This window comes from Podarcis liolepis, assembly GCF_965112155.1.
Source record: "Podarcis liolepis genome assembly, chromosome: Z".
In the NCBI taxonomy this organism is placed as follows: domain Eukaryota; kingdom Metazoa; phylum Chordata; class Lepidosauria; order Squamata; family Lacertidae; genus Podarcis; species Podarcis liolepis.
In genome coordinates this window covers 4,454,255-4,470,588 of record NC_139570.1, presented here as the reverse complement: position 1 = coordinate 4,470,588, position 16,334 = coordinate 4,454,255, and the positions used below count along the sequence as shown (strand labels likewise).

The window sequence follows — 16,334 nt, the reverse complement described above, 5'->3', positions numbered from 1 at the left end:
GAACGGGCCTTCTCTGCAGTGGCTCCCCATTTGAGGAATCCTCTCCCCAGGGATGTTCGCCGGGTGCCTTCATTATAGATATTTACGCGCTAGGTGAAAATGTTCCTTTTCAACGAGGGGGGGGGGAGTTGTTTTGTTTTTGTTTTAACTATTTATCTTTGTGCTTTTATCCTGTATTTTTATCTTGTGAACTTCCCTGAGATCTTTGGATAAAGGGAGGTACATATTGCTCTGCTTTCCTTTGGACCACTTCAGCAAGGCCAGGGGGTGGGCGTGTCTTGTTGTCAGGGTTGTGCCCTGGAGAGGTCACTTTGGCACTACTAATGCAATGGTTTGACTTCACCCCCCAGAGATGCAGTCCATTGTCTCTTGAGACAGAAGGATGCCATCAGCCTACTGGTGTGAGTGAAATGTAGCGTGACATAGCTGTAAATTGGTACTCAGGTGTGAAAGGGGGCAGAAGCATTAGCCTTACAGGGTTCGTCCACACTTTTGCTTGATCTGTATTCTGATTGTATTGTGTACTGATTGGGGGTTGGACTAAATGACCCTCGGGGTCCCTTCTAACACTACCATTTTATGGTTTTCTGGGCCCAATACCTTTTCTCATTATTACATGGCTGTGCTTTGCAAAAATCTTAACTTACCGGCTGAATTGTGGAAAATCCAGAGAGAGGTTTTGCTTAACCAAGCTTCAGTTCAGCAGGTAAGACTGGGTTTTTGCAAAGTTCAACCATGGAACAAGAAAAGCGCTCAGACCAGGAATTAATTGGTGTGCAGTACGATCAGCTTCTCATGCAAAAGTGTGGCTGAACCCTGAACAAGTAAAACTAACAAAATAAACCCCACGTGTGAATGCAACCCTATTGTTACTGGAGAAGGCAGCAAATCCAGAGCTCTTATTATTGCCAGATATTTGGCAAGCAGTGCCCTTCCTGCCGAGTTGTCTGGCTGGCAAAGCGCAATGGAACCCAATGTTTAAAGTTTAAATCCTTACAAAATGCAAACAGTGAATTGTCAATGTATGTTGCCGAACAGACGTTTCAGCTAAATTCTAACCAGATTCTAATAATAGACTTTGGCTCCAGTGTCTCAGCATGCATCATTTTGCTTGCAGAGTTCTGTCTAGAATAAATCAATGGACTCTTTGGGAGAAAGCATGGCAGGGTAGTGCCTTGTTACGGCTGTGAGTTCTGTATTTGTGGTTGGTATTTAGATACTGGTGGTTGCTGATCTTTTGTTTTCTGCCGGAAGGAACTGGGAAACAGGCAATGAAACCACAGACCTTTGCAGTTCAGTACAGCTTATCGAGAAATGGCGAAGAGATATCTTTTGGACAGAGAGGGGCATTGTTAGATGCTCATAATACCTGAGGCACAGGCCCACAATGCAAAACCTGCATAGAATTTGCATATGCTAACATAGATATATAAGAGGTTATATGCATTGGTACTCATACACACAGGAGACCCATTGAAATTAATGGATACTATTTACTTAGGTCCATTAATTTTAATTATTTTTACTCTGAGTAACAAAAAGAAGGTCCCCAAATATGAATACCAAAAGACCAAAAGCAAAAGAAAGGATATAATGGAATCATAGAATTGTGGAGTTGGAAGTGACTATAATGGTCACCTAGTTCAACCCGCTAAATAATAAATAATGATTATTTAAACATGCACTTGGAGTATATGCATATTAAAATAGTCATTATTTTTGAAATCTTTTCATTGTATCTTGAATTCCTGTGACCTTGTATTTTTGTTCTCTGCTCTGAGTAAAACATAGTGGCATACAGCCATGTATATGGGTGTAATTATATTACTAGCAAAAAGTGCCTAGCATTGCTCAGGTATGATAAGAAAAAAAAAACAAAACAGTGCAATTTTGAATGGGTCATCTTGATATCAGATGGTGCCTTATGATATCCAAATATATTCCCACTCCTCCATTTCAGGAACTATCACAACAAATGGGGTGACTGCATCTTCAGAAGTGTCCAAACCCGTGAAGCTTGGAATGGTTTGGTCCACCATCTTGATTCAAAATGGTGTCTAGTGGTATTCAAATGTAGACAGAAACCTGCTCCCCCCATGTTGGGCAACATTATCAAAATGCATATGCTGAACTTTACAAGAAGATAATGTCTATCTCAGCAGTGAGAGCTAGCAACTTATGAGGAAGCCATGCATAGGCAATGTTAGGTGCTGCCCTTCCCCAGTTATAGATGTGTGCAGGAGAGGATCAGGTATCCTGCCCCGGGCAGAGTTCACACAGAGAACTGGGAAAGCAAAGTGAGAGTTCAAGCAAGGAACTAGACCCATGGAGACCTCTGGCTGGATCTGTAGGACCAAGAGTAGTAGACCAGCAAAATGCTAGAGCCAACCGAAGGAGGCTGCAGGCAGGTCAAGGTGGAGTCTCTGATGCCTGGGGATATCAGTGGCCATTGGACAAGCTACTGGGGGTCCCCTTACACTGAGGGTTCCAACAGGGTGGTGCCTTCTGGAGGTGATTCCTGCCCTCGGGACTTCCTTGTCTCCTCCTCTTCATCACAGAGGGTCTGTCTTCTGGGGTGTGACACCTTGCTGATAAGAAATAATAAAAAGGGGAAGAAATAATAATTAGGCCCCCTAATAATTAGGGTTGGTGATAGAGCATCTGCTTTGCCTGCAAAGGTCCCAGGTTCAATCCAGGTCATGTCCATAGACCTGGGCATGTCCCTGCCTCAGATGCTCCAGAGCTGCTGCCAACTGGTGCAGATGCTACTGAGCCAAATGGGCCAATGGTCCGATTTGGAATAAGGCAGCTTCGTTTCTGGTACTAAGGCTCAATGCTAGAACACTTGCACTGCATTCAGAAAGGCCCAGGTTCAATCCCCTGGGGCATCTCCAGGTCGGGCTGGGTATGTCCCCTGTCTCAAATGCTTGAGAGCAGCTGCCAGCCAGTGTAGTCAATACAGAGCTAGATGGACCCATGGTCTGTAAGGCAGCTTCCTGTGCTCCCATGAAACGACATGCTGGCAGCCCTTGAGCAGCAGGAACTGTGCGAGGTTGGATCATCTTTTGCCCTCCAACAGCAAGCCATCCTTGGCAGCATGCCACCCTGGAGGGAAAATAACGTGGGCTGTGAACGTGATGCGTCTTCAGCAAGCAGCTTCCTTGGAGCGCACGATGTAAGCTCGGTATTTTGATCTTTCAGGATTCGCCTTTGAATCCGAGGGGGGAAATGAAACTCCAGAGTGTTGCATTGCATAGAATGTGATTGCAAGATTCGGGGGGGGCAGTATATAGCACTGATGTGTTGTGGGGAGGGTTGCCTTCCACAGTCAGTGAAAGGAAGGCGGCAGTGCAAGGGCGGTGGGTTGGAAACAGAACCCCTCCATCTGCGATCCCTCCCACTTCTCCGCAAACAGCTGTGGTGACTTGCATCAAATGTCAGCATGTTTTTCAGTCGTGTGCAGAGTGTGGGTTTTGCGTACAATCCGTTGTTCTGCCAGAATCCAGGGTCCTGTTTGGCAAGCAAATCATGCAGAGCAGTGAGCAATTCGACCCGCTCTCTGTGGAAGAAACCCTCCCCTCCCCTCCCCTGATCTTGGAAATGGCTTGCAACAAAATTGCTCTCCATAGGAGAGGCCCCCTGGAAGCTTGGTATAGTTGCAGCAAGGGCAAGAGCAGGGAGGTACAGATCAGGGTTTTCTCCTTCCACCCCCAGCCCACCTAGCCAAGGAATCTGCCACTTTGGTGTGCGAGCACATGCCCCGTCTTATGTGAGAACAAGTCTGCACTTTGCTATAGGTCAGAGGGAGAGTGCATGATTTGAACCCCAAAGGTCCGTCTCCAAGTAGGGCTGCATATGCCTCCATCTGAAATCCCGGAAGGTGTTGCAAGCCACTTGCAGTGTTTCTCAAGCTTGGGTTGCACAACAACTCCCATCATCCCTAGCAAGCAGGACCAGTGGTCGGAGATGATGATGGGAAATGTAGTCCAACAACAGCTGGAGACCCAAGTTTGAGAAACACTCCCACAGTGTAGACACTACTGAGCTAGATGGACCCAGAGTCTGATTCAGGATAGGGCAGTTTCCGATGTTCCCATGACATACTGTAGAGGAAGAGCTGTGGCTCAGTGTCTTGCATGCAGAAGGAGGAGTGGGAGACACTTCCTGCCTGAAACTCTGGAGAGCTGCTGTCAGTCCATGTGAAACGTTACTGAGATAGGTGAACCAAAAGTCCCATGACCCTACAAACTTTTTGTTACGAGATTTCCGATCAGTGCAAGGAGAATTTAAGCCGTCAGACTTACTGGGCTTTAAAAGAAAACCAAACAAAAGCCATAGGGTTTGTATCCAGTGCTAGTCCTACTCAGAGGAGACCCGCTGAAGTTAATGGACTCGAGTAACTTGGGTTCATTCATCTCCGTGGATCAGCTGCATGCAACCCTAAATGGAGTAGGAATAGAAATTGAAACGTAACTTCTGCTAAAGAAGTGCTAAAGAGACGACTGTGCAGACTTTAATGCCACAGTAGCTAAAATATATTTAAATGACACAATAAAATAATGAATACAAATAGTTAAAATGCAATAATATATCCAAATGAATTCTTTGATCCACAAATGAGTGTGAGAAACAGTAAGACCAAACATGTTTCAACCTAGGGGTGTCTTCTTTAGTGGTCCACAATTCCTGCCTCCCTACAATTTATCACAGAAAGGCTAAAAGAGTATTAGGCAGATTCATGACACTGTGCATGTTAACCAAGATGGCTAAATTTATTTTAACTCATAAAATGCATATACAGTGGTGCCCTGCAAGACGAATGCCTCGCAAGACGGAAAACTCGCTAGACGAAAGGGTTTTCCGTTTTTGCGTTGCTTCGCTAGACGAATCTCCCTATGGGCTTGCTTCGCAAGACGAAAACATCTTGCGCTTTTTTTTTAAAGCCGCTTGAAGAGGCGCAGTTGCGACGGACCGTGCTTCGCAAGACGAAAAACATCGCAAGACGAAAAGACTCGCGGAACGAATTCTTTTCGTCTTGCGAGGCACCACTGTATATACTCCTTGATTGTTAAAAAAAAGTCAAAGAGGATTATGTAAAAAAATAAAACAATAAAATTATCAGTAAAAATGATTTAAAACATTCATAAATCATTAATGATAAGCTAAAAACCAGATTAAAACATACCTCAACATTCTGCATGTCTGGATAGACTTTTCTAAGCAAGTAATGTTTTTAACAGGTGGTGCCTGCCTATATCAATAGGCAGGGAGTTCCAAAGAATGAGTGCAATCACACTAAAATAACAACTTCTTATAAATGCAGAATGAGTATTATGTTGCACCTGTAACAGTGCAGGTTGCACAGTTTGAAGCCGCTGAGTGGGCATATATGTGAGTAAAGCAATCTTGCAGGTGAGTTGTTAAGAGCCTTATAACAGTGGTTCTCAAAGGTGTGATGTGCCACACTGGTGTGGCAGGAGAGGATGGCAAGTGTGGCAGAACAACCAACATCATATTTTGGGAATGATTCATGTTCTTGCGTAGCTCAGCTGCATTGTTCTTTTACTTCCTGGATGTCCCATGATTATAAAGTAAAAAAGGGTAAAGGGACCCTTGACCATTAGGTCCAGTCATGACTGACTCTGGGGTTACGGCGCTCATCTCGCTTTACTGGCCAAGGGAGCCGGCGTACAGCTTCTGGGTCATGTGGGTAATCAGATATATTTTTCTTAATACACATCCCGTTTTCCTGTTTTCACCAGCTGTGTCACTGAGTATAATGTCAAAGCTCTTTTGCAAAGCACCTGGCTTTGCAGCTTATCTCCTTCTGCATCCCAGGGCAACTGCGTAGGATGATTAACGTGAATGAAAAGATGAGCTGTTGCTAGCTGGTAGGTAGGCACTGGGTGGTATCAGACCTCCAAGAGTCTCCATTTTCCAGGGACACTCCCAGATTTACAGACGCCGTCCCGGTTTCTGATTTGATCCCAGAATGTCCTGCTTTTTCTTAGGAAGTCCCTATTTGCATCAGATAAATATACTGGAGGGTATGGTAAAGGTAAAGGTACCCCTGACCATTAGGTCCAGTCGTGGCCGACTCTGGGGTTGCGGTGCTCATCTCACTTTATTGGCCGAGGGAGACGGCGCACAGCTTCCGGGTCATGTGGCCAGCATGACTAAGCCACTTCTGGTGAACCAGAGCAGCGCACGGAAACGCCGTTTACCTTCCCGCCAGAGCGGTACCTATTTATCTACTTGCACTTTGACGTGCTTTCAAACTGCTAGGTTGGCAGGAGCAGGGACCGAGCAACGGGAGCTCACCCCGTCACGGGGATTCGAACCGCCGACCTTCTGATTGGAAAGTCCTAGGTTCTGTGGTTTAACCCACAGCGTTGTGTTCTATTATAAATCAAGCACTGCTGGGAGTTGTTTCATTTTCCAATGTACTTCTTATCAATTAAAAAGTCATTGTGGCATGAACAAATTTTTAATCTGAAAGTGTGGCGCAGAGGAAAAAAGTTTGAGAACCACTGCTTTGTTGTCTACTAGCTCCTTCTGGTACGCAGGCTGAGACCCTACCTGCCCGTGGACTGTCTCGCCAGAGTGGTGCATACTCTAGTTATCTCTCGCTTGGACTACTGCAATGCGCTCTACGTGGGGCTACCTTTGAAGGTGACCTGGAAACTGCAATTAATCCAGAATGTGACAGCTAGACTGGTGACTGGGAGTAGCCACTGGGACCAGATAACACTGGTCCTGAGAGATCTGCATTGGCTCCCAGTACATTTCCAAGCACAATTCAAAGTGTTGGTGCTGACCTTTAAAGCCCTAAATGGCCTCGGTCCAGTATAGCTGAAGGAGCGTCTCCACCCCCATCGTTCAGCCCGGACACTGAGATCCAGTGCCGAGGGCCTTCTGGCACTTCCCTCCCTGCAAGAAGTGAGGCAACAGGAAACCAGGCAGAGGGCCTTCTCGGTAGTGGCACCTGCCCTGTGGAACGGCCTCCCAGCAGATGTCAAGGAAATAAATATCTGAAGGCAGCCCTGTGTAGGGAAGTTTTTAATATTCTGTTGGGAGCTGCACAGAGTGACTGGGGAAACCCAGCCAGATGGGTGGGGTATAAATAAAATTATTATTTTTATTATTATTACACCATGAACTTGGCCAAGTAGCACATTGGCAAGCATTGCAGATCTCTGAACACAGGCATTATATGCTGACAAGGCCTCTTTCCTGTCAGCAATCGTGCTGCAGCATTCTGCACTAACTGCAGCTTCCAGATCAAGTGCAAGGGAAGTCCCACATAGAGCACTGCAGTACTCCAGCCTTGAAGAAACCGGTGCATGTGGCAGGAAACCTCTGGATACTGGCCACTGTGAAGCAACAGCCAGGGTGGGCTCCTGCCTTCAAGCCCCAGTTATGGGCTTCCCATAACAGGCATTGATTCAATGGGCTGTTGGCCTGATCCTGCAGAGTGGGCTCTTCTTACATTCCCAGTGCTGACTTTTACAGTATTCATTTTGTTTTCTTTGTCTTTAAACAGATCGGAGCGCCACCAGGCCATGCTTCAATCTGTTGCCGCCTAGTTCCTCTGCGGGTGACGGCCATCCCTCGATGCAAACAACATCTCCTAAGTCGCCGAAAGCACTGCACGGGCAGTCAAAAGGAGTGGTAGGTTTTGTTCAAAATCTACCCCAGGATCCTGGGGAGACAGAAAGTGAAGAAGAAGCAAAGAGTCTAAGGTTTCAGCCTATGCAAGTTCTGTGGCCTGGGGGGGGGGCAGGAAGGTCTAAGGGGCAGAGAAATTTCCCAGCTTCAAGCCCACTTTCCCCAAGAATAAGCTGCTGCCTCCTCCCTACCCCACCAGAAAACCTCCCCCACAAATCTGCAGCATGGGAATGCTAACATGGGTCTACCCTACAGGGTTGTTGCAAGAGCAGGTGAAAGTGCATAGCTGAAGCATGTGAATGTATGGATGGCTTTCAGCTTAGACAGCTACTGGCCATGATTGAGATGTTCTACCTCCACTCATTCAAAGGTAGTTTTGCCTCTGAATGCTAGTTGCTGGGAGCCACAAATGGGGAGTGTTGTCATAAAGACAAATTTTTGGCAAGATACCAGGAGGACCTACAGAAGGGGACTGTGGACGTACTTGCAGAACAGAGGAGAGCACTGGATATCCTGAATCTCTCGATTGGACAAAAACCACCACCATCAGAAGAAGAGCAACAACTTGGAGCTGTTGGAGGAGCCTCAGGAAAATAGCAAGATGGCTCTGCAATTCCTTAGTTGGAACTGTAATGGGCTCAACGGGCCTTTGAAGAGAAGACAAGTATTTCATATATTGAATAGAGAACAACTGGACTTGATATGCCTACAAGAAACTCACATAACCAGAGCCCACAGGAGATTACTTATAAATAAAAGGCTAGGACAAGAATTTATTTCATCAGACAAAGTTAAGAAGAGAGGAGTTGTAATATATGTGAAGGAGAAATGGGCTCCAAAAATGATATTCAAGGACGAACAAGGGAGATATCTGGCAGTGGAGATACAAATACAAGGAGAAAAACTTCTAGTGGTTGGAATTTATGCACCAAATGAAGGCAAATCTGACTTCTTTAAGAGACTCCATGAAACCCTCACTGACTATCTGGATTACAATATGATAATCATGGGAGACATGAATGGCGTGGTCTCCACCAACATGGACAAGGCACAAAGACTAACAGTTAGCAAGGAAGGGAGACTCCCTAAGACTTTTTTCGAAATGACAGAAAATATGGACTTGATAGACATATGGAGAACAAGGAACCCTCTGGAGAGAGAGGGAACTTTCTTCTCCCAAGCAATGATGACCTGGACCAGAATCGATCAAATCTGGGTTACTAGTGGAATGGCCCCAAAGATTAAGAAAGTGGAAATCTGCCCAAAAACTTGCTCCGACCATAACGCCGTGAAGATGGAGATGAAACTCATAATAACTGGTCAATTTAGATGGAGAATGAATGACACCCTCTTTCGAGATAAGGAGATTCTCACGAAGGCCCAAAAGACCCTAAAAGACTATTTTGAAATAAATTTGAGGACCGACGTGGAGAAAAGAGTGATCTGGGACGCAAGTAAAGTGGTTATGAGAGGATTTTTGATTCAACAAAATTCAATAAAGAGGAAAAAACAAAATGAGAAAAAAGAGAAGATTTTGGAAATGATAAAGGAAGGAGAGAGAAAATTAAGAACAAAACCAAAATCTCAGGACATTTTAAGAGAGATCAAGTTATATCAAACACAATATATGGAATTGATGAACCAAGAGATTGAATGGAAGATAAAGCAAATGAAGCAAAAGACTTTTGAATCAGCAAATAAATGTGGCAAACTTTTGGCATGGCAACTGAAGAAAAGGCAGAAATTAAATACAGTTACAAGCCTAGAGGTGGATGGAAAGAATATATCTAAACCTAATGAAATTAGAAATTGCTTTTTAAGTTATTTCAAAAAACTCTACACTCAAGGCCCGCAAAATGAAGAAGATATAGACAAATTCCTTGGAAAATATGGATTACAAAACATCTCTCATCAAAGTAAGATGGACTTGAACCAGAGAATCTCAGAACAAGAGATAGAGGCTGCCATTCAGAATATGCAACTGGGCAAATCTCCGGGACCAGATGGACTGACTTCCAGATACTACAAATCGCTGAAGGAATGGCTGACTCAACCACTAAGAGAAGTTTGTAATGAGATCCTTGAGGGAAAAAGGGCACCTGAATCGTGGAAAGAGGCATATATTTCACTCATACCAAAGTCAGAGACTGAAAAGACCCAACTTAAGAACTACCGCCCAATATCACTCCTTAATGTGGATTACAAAATTTTTGCAGACATTTTGGCAAAAAGATTTAAAAGAGTCTTGATGGAGAAGATTCATAAGGACCAAGCAGGTTTTCTCCCTAAAAGACACCTGGCAGACAATGTAAGGAATGTAATAGACATTCTGGAAAAGCTAGAGGTGAATATAAACACTAAAGCAGTATTGATTTTTGTGGACGCGGAGAAAGCCTTTGACAATATTTCTTGGAGTTTTATGAGGAAGAATCTTCATGGGATGGGGGTAGGCCAGGGCTTTGAGAATGGTATGGCTGCAATATATTCTGAACAAAAAGCTAAACTGATTGTAAACAATGTTGTGACTGAGGAACTTAAGATAGAAAAAGGAACACGACAGGGGTGCCCGATTTCCCCACTACTTTTTATTTCAGTTCTGGAGGTGTTGCTGAACATGATAAGAAATGACCAGCAGGTCAAAGGTGTGCAGGTCGGAGCTAAACATTATAAGTTAAGAGCGTTTGCAGATGACCTAGTATTGACTTTGCAAGAGCCAAACACTAGTACGAAAAAGGTTTTAGAAATAATACAACAGTTTGGCCAGGTAGCTGGATTTAAGTTGAACAAGCAAAAAACTAAAGTTTTAGGGAAAAACTTAACAGATATGGAAAAGGAGAAATTTCAAGAGGAAACAGGTTTGACTGTGGTAAAGAAGGTGAAATACCTAGGGGTTTACTTAACATCTAAGAATGTGAATTTGTATAAGGACAACTATGAAAAATGTTGGTCAGAAATTAAAAAAGATCTAGAAATATGGTCAAATTTGAAATTGTCAATGTTAGGCCGAATTGCAGTAATTAAGATGAATGTATTGCCTAGAATGTTATTTTTGTTTCAGACCTTGCAGATTCTTGACAAGATGGAATGTTTTAAGAGGTGGCACAAAGACATTTCGAAATTTGTCTGGCAGGGCAAAAAGCCCCGAATTAAATTTAAGATATTGACAGATGCTAAAGAAAGAGGGGGTTTTGCCCTGCCGGACCTAAAATTGTACTATGAGGCAGCAGCTTTTTGCTGGCTGAAAGAATGGATGCTCCTCGAGAACACGGACATCTTGGATCTGGAAGGTTTTAATAATGCTTTTGGTTGGCATGCATATCTTTGGTATGATAAAGTTAACAGTGCCTTTAAAAATCATATTGTTAGAAAAGCATTGTTTAATGTTTGGATAAGATATAAAGATCTATTGGAAAATAAAACCCCTAGATGGGTGTCACCAGTGGAGGCTAAAGCAGTGAAGAAACTCAATATGGAGGTCGGATGGCCGAAGTATTGGGAGATTTTAGAACAGGATGGAGATAAGTTCAAACTACAAAGTCAGGAGAAATTGAAGCATAAAGTAGAAAATTGGTTCCAATATCGTCAAATAATGGAATTTTTTAAACAGGACAGGAAAATCGGTTTCCAGGTGGAAAAATCAAAATTAGAAACCGAACTGTTAGAACCCAATACTAAGAATTTATCTAGAATGTACAACTTGCTGTTGAAATGGAACACACAGGATGAAACAGTTAAATCGGCTATGATTAAGTGGGCTCAGGATGTTGGACATAACATTATGTCAGCTGACTGGGAATGGTTATGGAACACCGGTATTAAATTTACGGCATGTAATGCCTTAAAGGAAAACATCATGAAAATGGTATACAGGTGGTACATGACCCCAGTCAAGCTGGCAAAAATCTATCATTTGCCCGATAATAAATGTTGGAAGTGTAAAGAGACTGAAGGTACCTTTTATCACCTTTGGTGGACATGCCCGAAGATTAAGGCCTTCTGGGAAATGATCTACAATGAAATGAAAAAGGTACTTAAATGTACCTTTCCTAAAAAACCAGAGGCCTTTCTCTTGGGCATTGTCGGCCAATTGGTGACAAAGAAAGATAGAATTTTTTTTATGTATGCCACAACAGCAGCAAGAATACTCATCGCAAAGTATTGGAAGACACAAGATTTACCCACTGTGGAAGAATGGCAGATGAAAGTGATGGACTATAGGACACTGGCCGAGATGACAGGCAGAATCCGTGACCAACGAAAAGAGACGGTGGAAGAAGAGTGGAAAAAATTTAAAAGCTATCTTAAGGACTACTATAAACTTAATGAATGCTAAAATGTTGTGGTTTCCAGAAGCAAAAGGGTACAGGGATACAAGGTTAGACTATAAAAGAGGACTAAGATGATAGAGATTGGAAAGTAACAATTGGGAGTTGCTAGTTGAATTATGGACATTGGGATGCAGAGAGGGGGGGTATGGGGAAGTCCAAAAAAAGAGGTTTATGAAAATATGTTTGAAATTATACGTGTATGTTTGTCATTTTTAGTGTTTGTTTGTTTTTCTTAAAAATGTTGTAAAATCAATAAAAATTTTATAAAAAAAAAAAAAAATGGGGAGTGTTGTTGCTGAGCTCAAATCCTGCCTGTGGTTGCCCCCTTAGGATGTCGACTGCAAGAACAGGATGCTTCCTGATCTGGCAAGGCTCTTCTGACATCCATCATTTCTGCAGAGCACTTTTGAGAGTAAAAAATGCTGCTTAAAAGCTGAGGAACCTGAGATGGCTCAGTCAGTAGAGCACGAGACTCTTAATCTCAGGTTGCAGGTTCGAGCCCCATGGTTAGGCGAAAGATTTCTGCATTGCAGGGGGTTGGACTCCATGAACCTCATGGTCCCTTCCAACTCTATGATTCTATGATTTTATTTTCCCCGACCGCAATGACTTGCCTACCCAGAACATACAGAACTTATTGTCAGGGGCTGGCAGGATGCTGTGTGCACGGGGCTGGAGTATGGACTATGGATTTGTGGGGAAGTGTATCAGCCAGGAGGAAAAAGTCACAGACAGGAGAAGCTTCAGAGCTGTAGGGTGCAGCACTGGAGGAAGAGGAAGAAGAGGCAGGTTGGGCAAGTGAAGGGCTGGATGCTTTTCCGCCCTTTCTTGCACTCTTGTCTCCCAGAACCAGGAGGGAATTGAAGAGGAAAGCACAGCGGCAGCTTCCATGCTGGTGGAAGGAGTGTGTGGCCCCCTGCTGCTGCAGGTGCTCCGTAGAGCGCAGACCTGGGAATAGCTGCCTAGATGCTAGATTGGTGTGATTAGATATCCAGAGCTGTAGAAGCCGCTGTTAATGTTCTCCTTGACAACAAAGAGTTACCCTTCAGCAGTGCTGAGAAGCAGCCTTGGCATTTATTTCCTTGTTTGTTTGTTTGTTTGTTTGTTTGTTTGTTTGTTTGTTTCCATCATCATTTATCTTGATGTTCCTGTGCATTAGGAGATGACTGAAAATGGCAATCACCAGATGTTGGTCAAGGTCCGATTCCAGTTTAAGCAGACCAATGAAGACGAGCTGTCAATCAACAAAGGCGACATCATTAACGTCACCCGGGTCGAGGAAGGAGGCTGGTGGGAGGGGACCCTTAATGGGAAGACAGGCTGGTTCCCCAGTAACTACGTCAGAGAAATTAAATCTACTGGTAAGAGAACCTATTATTAATTGGTATTAATATTAACTGTTACTCTTTTTCTTCTTCCGCTTATGGGGTTGCATACTTTTTGTAAGCAGCTGCCCCCAATATGATTCATTTGGATGGGCAGGATGTAAGATTAATAAATGAAATGCATTTTTTATTTTTTTTGCTGTTTTCCCTACTATATGATTTTTAGAGCACACTTCCCCCTATTGTGTGCCTTTTGTGCACAGTGCTTGTAGAACTGTATCACAAAATGTGGAAAAACTGCAAATACCAAAGGATGGCTGTGTTCCAGTTCCCATGTTGTTTTGATAGGTACAAATCAGGAAGGTTTGCATTAAAATCTGTGGCAGACCAAATTTCACCTCCATACCTAGCCAAGGATGATGTGAGTTGTAGTTCAGCAATATCTGCAGGGCCACAGATTCTACATTCCTACATTAAACTGTGTGGCTGCCTATATCTCAATAAGACCGGAACCTTCATATGGTCTAGCCTCTTTGTATGTTCGTTGAAATTGGGATGGTGATGATATCGATTTAAGGATCTTGTTCCAGGCCCCCGGCTGTGCTTTCATATTTTTCAGTCTGTCACTGTAAGGAGCAGAGAATGCTTCCTTGTTCCTGTTCCAAAATGGACCATTTGGGTTTGTCACCCAGTTTTAAGGAAATAAGCCAAACAGCCCCAAGTTTATCATTACAGCCATCGAGTCATGTGTTCCTTGCATCAGGTCAGCAAAGCTCTTACTGAGATGGTGATCATACTCCCGCCCACAAGGACAACGTCTCCAAGACAGGCTTTGATCTGTTCCAGCATGGCTGTCATATGATGGTCATCTCTCTTGGCATCCTGGGATGTCCTGGGGCTCAAAGGCTGGCTTGCCACTGTCCTGCTTCTAGGGTCATCTGGGAAGTGCCACAGGGGCTGCCCTCTTATGGAGCCAGGAAGCACTGCAAGGGAATGAGCAATAAATAGAGGCAGAGTGTGACCTTGGGGGGAAATCAGATGGCTCTGCTCATTGCTGCTTTCACTTCTGCCTTGTTCTCTGGGCAAACAAACCATAGGCTCTTTATGCATTAGGTTTCTAACACTGGGTTGCAAGCTCTTCGGGGCAGGGAGCTGTCCTTACAGCAATGCTTTAAAAAAATGGCAATGTAATATATACGGTAATAACATTGCAATCGAACAGATACAAGTATGGATACAAATAAGGAAATAAAAGGAGCAAGTAAATCCGAAACGGATAAGCTCAGACCTGGGGCTAAACAAAGCTCTCGTTACTTTTTCCAGGCCACATGGCTTAACAGCCTTGCTCTGCATTCTCTACAACTGCTTTTGCCTGGCTGGAATGTGCCCTTAAATAATGCCTTCTGTTTGTTTTATTTTGTTTAACTTTTAGAAAAGCTTTGAAGGCAGCCCTGTTTAGATAAGTTTTTAATGTTTGAAGTTTTATTCTGTTTTTAGTGTTGTGTTGGGAGCCACCCAGAGTGGCTGTGGAAACCCAGCCAGATGGGCAGGGTATAAATAATAAAATTATTATTGTTGCTGTTGCTGTTTTGTTTGTTTGTTTTGTTTATTTGCTTCCTTGCTTGGATGAGAGATGGGCAGGGGGAGGGTTGAGATTTATTTATTTCATAAAAGTTACACACAGCTTGATTGTAAAAACCCAACCTCAAAGTGGTTTACAAAAAGAATAGAACAACGAAATTCTCAGCTAAAAACAACAATGTAACAACCTTCAAAAATAATAAAATCCAATGATAAACTAAAAACCAAATTAAGGCACATGTCAGCATTCTACATGTTTGGAGAGGCTTTCCTAAACAAAAGTCTTAACAGGAATTGAAAAGTAAACAGTGAAGGCACCCACCTCATGTCAATAGGCAGGGAGTTCCAAAGATTGGGTTCTGTCACGCTAACAGGTTGCAAATGTAAAAACCTCTGGCTTTTGTGTAGCTGGAATATGGCCAGTTTTACAAATGTGAGAGTCACCCTGGTACACCAGGGTTGTACTGGGTGGTTTAAAAAAATTGTGGTTTGCTGGCTTTAATGAAAGGACCTATTGTCAACATCAGTCACTACTACAGTCTGGCAATTGCAATCTGTTTCTTGCCTGCACAGTTGTTTAAATTTTGCTTGAGATGCCATCTCTTCTCACCATCACCTGACAGAATAACAATTCCCACTGCTTCTCTTCCAGATAAACCACTTTCTCCAAAAGCTTTGAAAGCAGTTGAAAGCCCTCAGCTCACCAAAAATTACTATGCTGTGGTAAGTTCGTTAAGTCCCCATTATCACTCAGTACTATTAATTAGAATTATTACTCTTATTATTCACAGGGGAGTTGTTGTTATTGTTGTTGTTTGGAAGACTGCAGGTATAGTCCTTGAGGTCTTATGATATTCTCATTTGAACCAGAGAAGTTACTAAGAGTTCCAAATGGGGGCATATTTCCCTCAAGGCATTTGAACATTTGCTGTCATCATTTATACATAAAGTAAATAAAAAATATGTAAATATTTATTTCTTTATTTTTAAGATGCATTATATGCTTTGCCACAAGATTTAGAGAAGTACCAAAAAACCTTTCGAGGGAATTATTTACTGAGTGTTCATTCTGACCTGTTTGCGGGGAGGAGGTTAGACGACGATGCATCAAGCAACTGTTACCCTACCTTCTAGTGCATTTTCCTCACCACTTTCCTTCCTGCAAAAGGTCCAGTTTTCCAAGGGGAAACAGGTTTTGTTGCACAGGGCCATTGAATGAGCATTGATTGCTTCATCTAAATTTGCCTGGATGTGACTGAATCCCAAGATCACCACAGTCTGGAAGTGACCAGACGTGAGAGCTCCCCCTGGAGGCATTTACAAAAGCATTCTGCCATGCGCAGAATGATTTAAGAGTGGAGCAAAGTCTGAACCACATGCTCCTGCTGAATATTTATATATATAATATCATACACACACACATATATAATAT

The 16,334-nt window shown here is 43.2% G+C and overlaps 1 protein-coding gene across 2 annotated transcripts in view; it reads left to right on the top strand.

The window, feature by feature from the left end:
• ARHGEF6 (Rac/Cdc42 guanine nucleotide exchange factor 6) overlaps positions 1-16,334 on the top strand; it is an 81,023-nt gene that overhangs the window by 27,755 nt on the left and 36,934 nt on the right. For both annotated transcript variants that reach the window (XM_083486402.1, XM_083486403.1), the window contains 3 exons: positions 7,544-7,671; positions 13,156-13,357; positions 15,555-15,625. In XM_083486402.1, coding sequence (XP_083342528.1) covers positions 7,544-7,671; positions 13,156-13,357; positions 15,555-15,625 — 401 coding nt within the window. The remainder of the gene's footprint in view (positions 1-7,543; positions 7,672-13,155; positions 13,358-15,554; positions 15,626-16,334) is intronic.